The sequence below is a fragment of the Triturus cristatus genome, chromosome 8 (genome assembly GCF_964204655.1).
Source record: "Triturus cristatus chromosome 8, aTriCri1.1, whole genome shotgun sequence".
Classification (NCBI taxonomy): Eukaryota; Metazoa; Chordata; class Amphibia; order Caudata; family Salamandridae; genus Triturus; species Triturus cristatus.
Window position 1 is genome coordinate 1,379,079,525 of NC_140591.1, and position 14,316 is coordinate 1,379,093,840.

Sequence of the window (14,316 nt, forward strand, 5' to 3'; positions counted from 1 at the left end):
GCATATAGTGCCCTAAAAAGCACACCGCATAAACTGTTCACACTGCCAAACTGAAGGTTTCTTGTAAGCCTCAATTCGTTTAGATTCCCCATCTGTCATGTCGAGGGGAAAGAAATTCGGTTAACTTTGCTAGCAGATGCCTACAGCACTAAACTCTCTATGCAGAGTGTTTGGTGAAAACGTCAAGGTTTCGAGATGCCAGCCTGTTTTGCCTGGCAAACAGTCTAGTCACTTGCGGACAGGAACATGGCTTAGACTAAGTCCACACCTGTAAGATCCTTACTGGAAGGAAGCAAGAGCTAACATGTAGCTGGCCCTTGATGTAAAATTTCTATACAGACATTAGTTTTGGTTTCAACAGAGGGCAACTGTAAATCCAGCACTTCAGCTGCTCTCCATTGTATTGGGGGAGGTATCAAGCCCACTAGCTTCTTGAAAGTCTGTGTAAGAATTTGCAGCAGTATGAGGAGGGAGATCACTATCTTCTCCTTCTGGTGTGCCTTAGTAAGAATTGCCAACTCTAACTGGTCAGAATCTGAGCCAAAACGATAATGAGTGGCGTTCCACGTGTGACCGCCTCTCAGTAGAGGTATCGGTGCAGAATCAGGCTGTATGATGAAGCTGTGATTTTGCATGACATTGGTCAAGGTAAGGCTGAAGTCTGTTTGGGGTCAGACATTGGAACCAGGATTAAGTCACATCCTGTCACCAGCACCGGATTCTTTGGCACTGGTGTTGAGAAGTTGCAGCCTGTTGTGGATACAGATACCAGGTAGCCGTCTGTACCAGAGTTGGTACTGAACCCAAAATGGGTCCTGGGGGGTCAGTTGGTGCCGGGGGAGGTCCTGATACCGGAACCCCAAATGGAGGTGCTTCCAGATACTTGGGGCCAGAAGGTGCACCATAGGGAGCCGGCAAAGCACCAAACACCTGCAGCATGGCCACTCTGACTGCTCCCACTTTCTTCAGCATCGCCAATGGCCCAGAGAATATGGGGCGAAATGAGATCGATTGGGGGAATCAGCTCCAAACTCGAACATTCTGGAGGAGACTGACTGGTATTGTTATGCCCTCACACCTTCTCCTTGGACACAGAGTGGTAGGATGGCATCCCACTTGTTTTTTTCTGTGATTATGACTTCAACTTATCAGAATACTTTGACTGCAAGGTGGATGTTTTGCAAGACTATCCCAGGAAGTAGGACTGGGCCTGTGCTTGCAAACTGGAGCGGTGAAAAAGATTCAACATCTTATGGTGCTCAGTGACATACAGCTTCCCCCCCTGGATCACTTTAGGATGCATAAGTGCACACTTGTCACACTACTTAAACTCGTGGCCGGAATACACAGAACAGAGACACATCTGCAGAACAGGAAACTAGTCCCTGCCCTCCCAATTCAACCTGTATATTTTCTGGTTCACCCAATTACCGGTAGTTTACCGTGTTATATATCTCGTCCATAGGACCTAATCTCTACATCCAGTGTTAGAGTTGGTGATGGAGTTGGGTCCAGAATAATGCCCCTATATTCGGCCCAGCATGTCCAAATGCATGAATGTTTTTGACGACATCCCCTAGCTTAAAACACTGGTCTCTCCATCCCCATATCTTTTTTCCACATACATATGAGCGGCGGGATCACTGCCCTCTATAGTCGGGTGAAGTCCCATTTGCCAAGGGTGATGCCTAGGAATAAAAGATGACGTTTGTACTCGTTACCTGTTATGTCTTCCGAGTTATGTAGTGATGCTAATCTAGAAGATATGGGGGGACTCCACCCCAACACCACCATCAAACATGCAAAGACCCCCCTCCAGAATCTATCGAGTCCCAAGCAGGTCCAAACAGTATGTAAGAATGTCCCTTCTGCCCTACAACATCTTAAGACATAATAAAGATGCCACTATTCCCGCCCTCTACAGCCTATGATGCATGTAGTATGGCTCTGTATTTAAACTGGAATAGGCGCAAAAGAGGCAAAATTGCCACCCGAGGGGATTCTAGGGCTTTTGTCCAGTTGTCATTGTCGATGGGGCCTAGATCTGTCGTGTATGCCTCTCCAAGTGTCCCTAGTGTGGATGCGCTTTTGGTAACTAGGGTTTGATATATTTTGGAAATTTTATGATCTTCTTGGTCTCCCATTAGGAGTTTGCCTTCAAGGGGACTAAATTCAGGAAGGTTTGTTATGTTCTTAAGGCATGGCACCAGTGCATGACGGAATTGGAGGTTTTTATAAAATTGAGTACGAGGCATGGAAAAGTCTGTGTGAAATTCTTGGAATGATTTGAGGTTACAACCGTGAAGAATATCTCCTAATGAGGATATCCCAATCTGGTTCCAGCCCTGAAAGCAATGTAGGTGCTTCAGTTTGGGAAGGAGTCTGTTGTGCCACAGAGGGGCTTCCCGCCTGAGGTGGCCCCACCAACCCATTCAGCAAAGATTCTGACGCCATGCTGTTATTACCACCTTGGTGGCCGGGAGAAGGGTCTGTGTGTCAGAGGTGTTGTATAAGTATGTATATAGTGTGGGGTCCCCTAGTAGTTATTGTTCAAGGGCGTATGCAGGTTCATCCCTGGAGCTGTACCACCAACTGCACCTTTCTTTAACAGTGAAGGAATATGCTACTTACCAGTATGCATCTGTTCTTGGCATGTAGAGCTGCAGAGCCACACACTGAGGATAAGATCGCCATCTGGTGTTGGGCTCGGATGATTGCAGGTTGTTGTTGTCTTCGGAAGAAGCCTTTGGTCACGAGATAGGTGACTCCTCCCCTGGACAACAGTGCGCATGGGCATCCACTCCATCGTCAGATTGTTTTTCGCCATGATGGGAAAAGATGGAGTGTATAGGAATGAAAAGAAAGGATGTCCATGTGCAATGTCTAAGTAAGACAAGTGCTGGAACAGGTACAGGTCCCGGGGAGGCGGGTGGGCGTGTGTGGCTCTGCAGCTCTACATGCCAAGAACAGATGCATACTGATAAGTAGCATATTCCGTTCGAGGCATATGAGCTGCAGATCACACACTGAGGATAGACTATATAGCAGTGTCTCCCCTTAGCGGTGGTCACCTGTATCTGTTGCAGCAGTTTGAAATAAAGTTTTTAGGACAGCCTGGCCCACCGAGGCCTATTGTTTGGCTTGCACATCAACACAGTAGTGTTTAGTGAAGGTATGCGTGGTAGACCACGTGGCTGCCTTGCAAATGTCTTCTAAGGGAATGTTACCTAAGAAGGCCATAGAAGCCCCTATTTTACGCGTGGAGTGCGCCCTAGGGGGAACTGTAAGAGTACGTTTAGCCTTTTGGTAGCATATTTGGATGCACTTAACTATCCACCTGGCTATACCGGATTTAGAGATAGGATTGCCTTTATGTGGTGGTGCGAAAGCAACAAAGAGTTGTTTTGTCTTTCGAAAAGGTTTTGTCCTGTCGATGTAATAAAGCAAGGCTCTTTTAACATCTAAGGTATGTAGGGCCCTTTCGGCTACGGAGTCTGGGTTAGGGAAAAAGACTGGTAGCTCTACTGATTGGTTAAGGTGGAAAGGGGAAATCACTTTTAGAAGAAATTTTGGGGTTTGTCCTAAGAACTACTTTGTTACGGTGTAGTTGTAAGAAAGGTTCCTCCAGAGTCCGGGCTTGTATTTCACTTACTCTTCATAGGGAAGTGATTGCGATAAGGAAAGCTACTTTCCATGTCAGGAACTGTAACTCACATTTGTGCATTGGTTCAAATGGGGGACCCATAAGTCTTGTTAGAACAACATTGAGATTCCACACTGGGGAAGGTGGTAATCTTGGAGGAAGAATTCTTTTAAGACCTTCCATAAACGCTTTGATGGCTGGTACCTTAAAGAGGGACAGGTGTTGCCTATTTTGCAAGTAGGCTGCCAAGGCTGCTAGGTGTAAACGTATAGAGGAATACGCTAGATTGCATCTTTGCAAGTGTAGTAGATAGCAAATGATGTTTTGGATGGAAGCATCCAATGGATGTATGTCATTATTAGCGCAGTAGATGGCAAATCGTTTCCATTTTGCGGCATAACATGCTCTAGTAGTAGGTCGTCTGGCTTCCTTTATGATATTCATACAGTCTGGAGGGAGGTTGAGGTACCCGAACTCTAAGACTTGAGGAGCCAGATTGCCAGGTTCAGTGTTTGAGGATCTGGGTGTCTGATTCCTCCATGGTTCTGGGTTAATAGATCCGGGGAGAGGTGTAGTTTTTGATGTGGGACTAGAGATAGTTCCAGAAGTGTGGTGAACCATGGTTGACGTGCCCAAGTGGGAGCTACTAGAATTAGTGTTAGCAACTGTTGTTTCAGTTTGCGTACCACAAATGGAACGAGTGGGAGAGGCGGAAAAGCGTATGCAAATCTGCCTGACCAGTTCATCCATAGGGCATTGCCCTTCGACTATGGGTGTGGAAACCTGGCGGCGAAGGTTGGGCATTTTGTGTTTTCGGGAGTGGTGAACAGGTCTATGTCTGGTTGTCCCCATTTTTGGAAGAATGGGAGTAGAACCTTGGGGTGTAATTCCCATTCGTGGATCTGCTGTGTGTGGCGACTTAGGAGGTCGGCCACCTGGTTGTGAATTCCTGGGAGATGTTCTGCTAACAGGTAGATGTTTTGGGGAATTGCCCATCTCCAGATTTGCTGTGCCAGTTGGGACAGTTGGAGAGAATGTGTCCCCCCTTGCTTGTGTATATAATATATTGTCGTCATGTTGTCTGTGCGTATGAGGACAGTTTTGTTCTTTAGGTGTACCTGAAAGGATTTTAGTGCCAGGAACACCGCTAAAAGTTCTAGGTGATTGATGTGGAGCAGTTTTTGTTGACTGGTCCATCTGCCCTGAGTGGTATGTTGAAGGAGGTGGGCTCCCCACCCCGTGAGAGATGCGTCGGTAGTCAGCACAACTTGTGGAAGAGGCTCTAAGAACGGCCGTCCTTTGGACAGGTTGATGGTGTTCCACCATTTCAGTGAGCGAAGTGAGCGACTGTCCACCAACACCAGATCGGTAAGTTGTCCGTGAGCTTGGTTCCACTGTTGTGCTAGACATTCCTGTAAGGGACGCATTTGAAGTCGTGCGTGTGTGACTATGGAGATGCATGACGCCATCATGCCTAAGAGCTGCATGAACACTCTTGCTGGAAGAGATTGATGAGTTTGAAATTGAGAGATGAGATTTTGTATACTGGTTATCCTGGCAGTGCTGGGATAAGCTATGGCTTTGGATGTATCTATGGTTGCTCCTAGATACTGGTGTACGTGGGAGGGCTGCAGATGGGATTTGGGGTAGTTGATAGTGAATCCCAAGTTGTGGAGGGTTTGAATAGGGCGATGAGTGTGGAGAACGCATTTTTGGTGAGTGTTGGCTTTTATGAGCCAATCGTCCAGATAGGGGAAGACATGGATCTGTTGTCTTCTGAGGTGCGCTGCCACGACTGCTAAGCACTTGGTGAACACCCTGGGTGCTGTTGTTACTCCGAACGGGAGAACGGTAAATTGAAAGTGTTGCCCGTCTTTCCCACAAATCGTAGATATTTTCTGTGAGCGGGATGCATAGGGATGTGAAAGTATGCGTCCTTGAGGTCCAATGTGGCGAGGAAGTCTCCCTGTTGTAATAGTGGGAGGACTTGTTGGAGGGTGGTCATATGAAAATGATCTGATTGTATATACTGGTTTAGTAGTCTGAGATGCAGTATGGGCCTTAACGTTTTGTCCTTTTTGGGAATGAGGAAGTATAGGGAATATACTCCTGTTCCCCGATGTTGAAGAGGGACTGGTTCTATTGCATGTTTTTGTAACAGGAATTGAACTTCTTGTTTGAGGAGAGAGAGATGATGTGAGGACATTGGACGGTGTTTGGGCGGTATGTTCGGGGGGGATTGTATCAGTTCGAGGCAGTAGCCAGACTGGACAATTTGTCTTACACACCTGTCTGTGGTGATGGAAGTCCAGACAGGTAGGAATTGTTGGAGCCGCCCCCCGACCGGAGTGGAATGGTCTGGGGGGAGTGGTGGCAAGTCACTGTTTAGTGGCTGGGGAGGTGCAGGTAGTGATGTTGCCCAGCCCTCGACCTTTGGTGTTGTTTCCCCTATAACCCCCTCGAAAATATCCTCTGTTAGGGGATGTTCGTCCAGAATTTTTAAAGGTGGACGTGGTCTCAGTTCCCAGATTTTTGGAGGCTCCTCTATAAAAGGAGCGACGAAAGGAACCCCGGGTTTGAGGAGACTGCAGTGCTCCCATAGATTTGGCAGTCTCATTATCTTTCTTCATTTTTTCTAATGCAGTGTCCACTGCAGGGCCAAATAGCTGCTCTTGGTTAAAAGGTTGAGCTAGAATTGTGGTTTGTACCTCCGGTTTAAAACCGGAAATACGGAGCCAGGCATGTCGTCTGAGTAAGACGCTGGTATTGACCGCCCTAGAAGCAGGGTCTGCTGCATCCAAGGCGCATTTAATGGAGGCATTAGATATTAATTTGCCTTCTTGAATGAGGTCATTAGCCTGGGATTTAAATGGCTCAGGCAGATGTTGCATAAGGTCCTCAAGTTGGTCATAATGCGCTCTATCATACCGGGCTAACAGGGCTTGGGTATTGGCAATACGCCAGTGGTTTGCCGCCTGTGCGGCGACTCGTTTGCCTGAGGCCTCTAAAAGCTTAGACTTCTTGTCCGGGGGAGGCGTTTCTCCAGTTGTCTGTGAGTTAACACGCTTCCTGGCATTTGACACGACCAAGGAGTCTAAAGGGAGCTGAGCTTTAATGTATGCGGGGTCCTGCGGGGCTGGTCTGTATTTTTTTTCAATGCGGGGGTTGAGAACCCTAGCTCTAACAGGGTCCTTAAAGACTTCAGTGGCATGCTTTATAACCCCTTTAATCATGGGCAGTATGTGAACAGTTTTCTGTGACTGCTCAAAAGTATCGAGGAGAAAGTCCTCTTCAAGGGCGTCTGTGTGCATTGTGACGCCATGGAATGTTGCTGCCCTATTTATGAGTTGGCCAAACCCCAAATGGTCATCAGGAGGGGAGGGCTTGGAAGGGTAGGTAGTGGGGTCAGGCATGTCAGGTACTGGATAAGACCAGTCATCTACTGGTGCTGTGTCTGGGAATGTAAAAGGGTCGTTTGGATCAAGAGGATCATTAAGGAAATCAGGGTCCGCCCCTCCCCCTAAATCATCATCATCATCCTGTGGAGGTGGTGAATGAGAAGGAGATGGTAAAGGTAAAGGAGAAGGAGGAGGAGGAGGGGGGGATGGGTCAGGAGGTAACACAGGAAAGGAAGGACGAAGCGGTGAAGTAGCACAGTCCTTCTTCCATATGGGAGCTGGAGGTGGTGTGATGTCCAGCTTCCGTTTTTTGCATGGGACTGCAGTCACATGTCCGGTTTTGGGATTAATGTAGATCCGCTTTTGAGTAGGATCTGGGCGAAAAAGTTCATCCGGCTCCGAAAGTGGTTGTGGCGATGGCCGTTTCGGGTCTTTATGAACTTTTTTCGGTGCCGATGGATTTTTCGGTGCCGAGGGAATCTTCGGTGCCGAGGGACTTTTTGGCATCGGTGTCGAAGAACGTTTCGGTGCCGGTGGAGACTTCGGTGCCGAGGAACGTTTTGGTGCCGAAGGAGCTTTCGGTCTTGAAGCCTGTTTAGGTGCCGACAGTGGAGTTTTCGTGCCGAAGGTATTATAGGTACAATAACATGAGGTTTGCTCGAGCCCGAGCCACCTACAGGCTTAGATGTCTTCGGAGCCGGGCCTGAGGGCGGGGCTTCTGAAGAGGATTTTCGGTCGCGACTGGGCCCAGCTGGCGGAGTCTTGACCAATGTCTTTTTGGATGGGGTAGGGGCAGGGGGGGTGGTACTCACACGCTGCCCTGGAGTGATGAGGTCATCGGAATCGTCGGCCTTGGACACGATCTCGAGATCTTCGGTGTCATCTTCAGGAACATCCTGAGCAAAGATGTCCTCCGGTTCTGGAGCTGGTTTGGCCATAATATGGCGTCGAGCTCTTCGGTCCCGGATGGTCTTCTTGGAGCGGAAAGCGGCACAAGCTGGACAGTTCGATTCGTTGTGTTCCAGCGACAGGCAGAGGTTGCAAACCTCGTGGTGATCACTGTGGGGGAACTTCGCTCCACACTGGGGGCATTTTTTAAAAGGTGTCCTGTCCATCAGCCGCTTCCGGAACCGGTCCGAGTTGATTTCGATGTCGATGGAATGAAAACTGAAGAGTTATTTCGATTGCTGGAAGTTTTCTGCTGGAGCGCAAAAAAAGTTCATCCGAACCCAATGGCGGAAAAAAACAATCTGACGATGGAGTGGATGCCCATGCGCACTGTTGTCCAGGGGAGGAGTCACCTATCTCGTGACCAAAGGCTTCTTCCGAAGACAACAACAACCTGCAATCATCCGAGCCCAACACCAGATGGCGATCTTATCCTCAGTGTGTGATCTGCAGCTCATATGCCTCGAACACAACCTTCTGTTGGAAGATACAAGTGTGATCCTCAGAGATGACTGAGGAGGGAAAACAAATGGAGGGAAGGGAGTCCTTAACAGTAAGGATGCAACCTCTGCGCACAATTTGGAAGACCCACCAGTTGATAATAATGGACTTCTATCATTCGATGTTATAGCGCACCCTTTCCCCCACAAGCTACTTCTGTTCCTCTAAGGGTGGACTAGAATGGTTTAGCTGAGGGTGCCTGTAGGGAGGACAATGTAGACTGTTGGTGAAGACTTCTACGCCTCTTGGCACAACCACACACCTTGTACTGTAAAAAACTTGCTGAGTGGCTAAACAGACCGAGAGGAATGAGGTTTCCAAAAGGGCATGTCCGATGGAATAATCCTCGAATATGCAGTATTGTTGTTGGAACTGTTGTGCTAGGGAGACCAGGCCCAAAACACTGAACTGCGACGCGTCCTTGTTTGAAAGTACTTCAAAGCCGAGTTACCTTTATCACCAAAGAGACAGGAGGCATCAAAGGGCCAATCCATTAAGGAGACCTGGACATGTCTCAAAAATCCAGAACAGTGCATCCTAGCCTGGTCACAGATGGAGAATGAGGAGCCCACAAATTGAGCAATGAAGCCAACCGTGTCCATATCAGAATGGAGTATTTACTTCGCCTCACCCTGTCTGTAGCACACAACCACTGCAGATCCTGGAAATGGTCAATAAGATTAGTAATAATTAGTTGTGCCAGGTCCCAAAAATCACAGGAGTACTGAGCAAAGAGACACGTTGCCATAGTTAAACAAAGAACAATGATTCCTGAAGAGAAGACCTCGCCCATGGCATTGATCTTTTCTGACTCTACGCTGTAGGGAAGTAATCCAGAAGCAATTTGAAGATCTCTTCAGTGCAATGCTCTCAGGAGGCAGGTAAGCCTTGTGCAGTTTTGCAGTAAAAGAAGCCATTTCCTCAGTAGTAGGCCTGCAAGGGCATTCTAGATCAACATCAGGAGAAGTGACGAAGTCATTAGCATGTTGAAGAGCTTAGTAGTGCACAGCATCTTTGCTCAAAGAGGAGAGGGGAAGAGTAGCCTCGCTGCTGGTGTCATCATCATCATTATGGCAGATCACTGATGGCATCTGAATTGCACCCTAGTTGGATCCAAAAAGCTCTTCCATTTGATTATACTATAGGTATGGAACTGTATGGAGTTTCTTCCAACTTCTGTTGTGCCTCTGACCTAGATTTAGTCTTTAGAAAATCTGTAAAATAACAAAATGGACCTGAAATCAGTGCCAAGGGGTAAAGCAGACACGTGTGCCAAGGGTTCCAACGGGAAAAAGCAGGTAAGTTAGTCGTCATACACTCCAGTGAAGAACGAGGAGCAGACAGCGGCAAAGCAGCATTTCACATGTGTCAGAATGTCATTGCCTGGATCTCATGGCACAGAGTCTGTCTGAGTCCCTGTGGGCTTCAAGGAGCCTGATGGTACACCAGAAGAAGTCTGGGGAGTGTGTTTGCGATAGAAAGCCAACATCGCCTGGGTGAAAGCTGTGATGTGCGTGGGATCAGAGCTAGGGGCACATCTTCAGGATTCAAATGTGAAGTCAGCACCAAATTTCATGCTGGGTTTAGGGAGCGGAACTGCCAGCTGGATAATCTACCTCTGAACCCCTAACATAGTAGTGAGACTCGTTTGAGTAGGATCACTTGGAGTATTTACCATTAGAAGGCGAGCAGGACCTGATACGGCACATGGAAGCAAAGTAACGTCACTTTCCCAGACGCCGGTCCTGGCATTATCATAGGCAAAAACATCATGGACTCTCACTACTTAATGCCTTTGACATTAATGCACCCACATTTTTCACACGACTTGGAATCATCACGCGTCCCAAGGCACCACTGACAGATGTCATATTTTGGGGATGGGGGATCTGAAATTGACATCTGTTTGCCACAAGAATAGCACTGTTTAAAGCCTGAAAGCTTTGGTGGGAACACTGTACCCTACCTACTGTTTTTAAAAACTTTTATTAGCAAACTTATAAGAAGAGGTACTCCGGGGCATGGTCCATGATTCCCTGTGCAGCTATGCTACAATACTGAAGAAAGGCTAAAGAGGCATGGTTCATAAGGAAGGAATCTATCCTGAAGCATATACCATGCACGCAAGATAAAAAACATATAATGCCTTTCCTGCGGGTGCGTCAGGTGCCAAGGGTCAGTTAGGCTGTGATCCTGCAGGACATCCCCCAGAAAAGCCCACTCTTGAACATTAGATCTGTCTGGGGGACCCAGGCAGTCCAAGTGGGGGTAAAGCACCAAATTCCAATCCCCACCAACGACCACTTTAACATTGTCAAATTCCACTAGAACTGTGGAGTGGGAGGAAAAGAAGGGTGTTCTGTTCCAGTTGGAGGCGTAAACGTATACTGCCACAAATATTCTGTCCAGTGTTTTCAGTTTTGAAAAAACATAACCTTGCGTGTCTGTCCCTGTTTTCTGATTGGTGTGAGGAAGGGGTTTATATATGAAAATGGCTACCCCATGCGTCTTCGTGGACGAGGAGGGTTCCAATGGTGCGATTGTCAAGTGGAGGTACCTAAGGTAGATGCTGCTAACGACTCTTCCCACCCAGTCTCCTTGCAAACTCTCAGATTCCAGGGACTAAAGATGCGTTTCCTGAAGTAGGGCTATGTCAGGAGACTTTGAGTCAAGATAAGTGAGGACTTTCTTTCGTTTGAGAGTATGGCCAACGACATTGAGAGAGACAAGACGGAGATGTTTTGACTGTGATTTGGAACCCATAGCGCGTGGAATAGATTCAGAAACATAGATGATGTGAGATGTAAGGTGAGTCAGATCACCGAGCGACAAGCCTAAAAGAGAGAGGGAAGCAATGAACCCTCAAAAAATGTAACAGGTAGTATTGTGGACACGTGGCAACACTTTAGGCAAAGTGAGTAAAAGGCTGGGGTAGTACTGGTTGGCTAAAGTGCAATGAAGACCATAAGATCTTTGGGGGGAACTCCGCATGCATTTTTTATATAATGTATGGTCCTGCCTCCTCACCCACTCATATAAGCAGTTAAGCAGAAAAATAGTCATAGGAGAGGCATGCGTAACACGGCTTCACCTACCTCAGCCTCATCACTCAAAGTTAACTGAATATTGAAGGATATACATGGTGTCTATCCGGATACCCTAACTATCTACTTGCCATTTCTCCCCTCCAACCCAGTATATAAACATAAAATCAAATACGTGGTGCCCTGCCACATTTGCATACTATACATCATTGCATTCCCTCTTCTCCCAAGAAGAAGCTGTCTCACATGGAGAGCAGAGAGCTGGCCCTAACAGTGAACTAGCATTTCACTGTCAGCACGGGTCTGCAGATATACTAATGGTTTCCACACTTATCATCCACATAATGATGGACAACTTTGAGTGTTTGTCTCAAGAACTGGTTAATTGTCAGGTCTTGAAGGCCTAAACTCTGCAAAAACAAAATCTGTACATTAGACAGGAAACTTCTGCTTAGTATATAAAGAAGCATTTTCTGATCCCATGTAACGTTTGATCCGTTTGAGCCATTGTTTTGCCGGAATCAGCACTTTTATCAAGCACATGACAGTATATTACAAATAATGTAAGTCGCTACTAATTTGGATTATGGTCCATCCGCATATTTCATGATTCAAGTGACTTCTGCATTAGGTCTACAAAATTCCACCTTTCTGTAAAGTGATAGGTGTCACATAGGCAATAGTAGTTCTTATGATTCTAGAACGTTTCAACATTCCTTAAAGAAGTATCTGTGTACAAAAGGCCATATCAACCTCTGGGGCAGCAAAGCAAAAACATAACTGAACATTCAATAAACAAAGTGCATATCTACACACTAGGCCATGGACATCAAAAGTAGCAAGTAATATGCAAGTATACAAATGTTCGTTCTTTTTCCTGTCACTGTAAAAACATACCTGATGCATAAGGTATGTGCTTAACTGCAGCATCCAATTGCGCCACTGCTGAACAGCCACTCCAACTCGCTTTCCACTCTCAATTGTAATTGAACCCAACGGGTAGTTTTGTGGAAGCTGTATTATCAGCTCAATAAATATATCATCAACAGTGTAAGTGGCTATCACTTCTCTTGCAGCAGGTCTGGCTTTCACCTAAAAGAAGAAAAACATGAATAATTCTGACTTCGCAATTACACTTGTGCTGATTTCAAGGTCGACAGAGTTTAATTACAGAAATAGGCTCACAAAACTGAAGCGCACCATATGTATGATGGGTAACTGCAAGATAGATGTGTTTTACATGTAAAGCACCGGTGGGCCTCATCAATAGTTTATTTCATTGCAAATGCTGCAGTTATATTATCAATGACATCATAGAAGATGTCATGAGGGTTGTAATATGTGGGGTAATAAGCAGTGCATGGCGAGAGCGCGAGCAATAGTTACCTTAGGGCATGAGTGATAGTGAGTTGACCTAACTAAAACTGGTGAATTTCACTGGATTTGTTTGGTTAAAAAGTTATGTTGTCACTGAAATTCTCACCCAACTAGAACGTTGTGTTAACCTTTGTTTTTTCCAGGGAATTTCTAAGGTTTTTTAATGTAAAGTAATGTTTGATGATCCTATGTAAAACAAACCCCCATGCGCAGCAGGGGTTTGGCTGCAGCCGAGGCCCAGGAACCCACGGCCTTGCTGCCCCCTGCTCCAGCAGGAGCTGAGCAATTTTTCTTTAATTAAGTGGTGTGCCCCAGTGCCCATCTGGGGCACGCCACAGCTACTCCCACATTGGGAGCTGTAGGGGGGGGGGAGGAGGCCCAGGGTCCCGCAGCCCCACTGACTCCCCTGCTTGCACCCATCAAAGGTGCAGCGGGAGCTGGCATCACTCCCAGCTTGCAGGAGTAGTTTTCTTTTGCTCCCACGGGGTGGCAGCAATTCACTATATTTTCCTGCTGGAAAGCATGGGCAGGGATGCATTTTGTCCTCCCACCCAGCGGGAGCGGCTTTCTGAGTGCGGGCAGGGAAATAGACAGTGTCCAGTGGGCTGGGAACCCCTGGACACCATCACTGGACCGGACCCAGTATAAATATATTACCCAGTGGTAGTCCCCACTGGGTAGTTATAGATTGGATCGTGTTCCCATAGGAAATGCCTGTTTGGTGTTGCTGATAACTTTGGTACTGTTAAAAGTGCTTTTTGTGCAAATCCGTGCAGTAGTTTTGGATATAAATGAAGGTTCAAAAAACATGTTTAAGTATATATCACGACATAGAGTCGTGAGATCTTACCCTGAGATCTGATTGACTGCCACCACCTCAAATAGGTGGTGGTGGCAGCCATATTTAGAATTGGGGTTGAGCCCCAGGTCCTAAAAAAAGAAACAGACATAAGGGGGCAGGTTAGGGATCCCCTGATCCCCTAAGCCTGGTGGTTGGGTCTCAGTGGGTTTTTTGTTTTTTTTAATTTCTGCTGCAAATTCGTGGAGGACCAGCAAATCGATGCATTTTTTTATTTTATTTTACAGTGCGGGCTACCGCGCCTTTAAACCTTCCCCCGTCGGTGGGCCTAGGTCAAGGGTGAAGCACAGGTCATGTTTTAGGGGGAGGGGGTGCACGGCCCCTCTCCCCAAGCCTTTACAAGGCCCCGCGGACCCCATCCCACAGGGCTGGCATCTTGAAGGGGGGGGGGGCACAAAGCTCCCTCCCCGAGCCTCCACGAGGCCCCAGGGTCCCATCCCCCAGCACTGACATTTCATAGAAGGGGATGGGGGCTGTATGGCTCCCGTCATGGGCCAGAGAGCCCCGGGGACCCCTTCACCCAAGGCCGATAACTTCATTAAAGAG

General features: G+C 47.2%; 1 protein-coding gene across 1 annotated transcript in view; it reads right to left on the bottom strand.

Annotated features, from left to right (window-relative positions):
- Window positions 1–14,316, bottom strand: part of LTN1 (listerin E3 ubiquitin protein ligase 1) — a 452,785-nt gene that overhangs the window by 23,778 nt on the left and 414,691 nt on the right. The window contains exon 28 of the mRNA XM_085623083.1: window positions 12,432–12,626. Within this exon, the coding sequence (XP_085479209.1) occupies window positions 12,432–12,626 (195 nt within the window). The remainder of the gene's footprint in view (window positions 1–12,431; window positions 12,627–14,316) is intronic.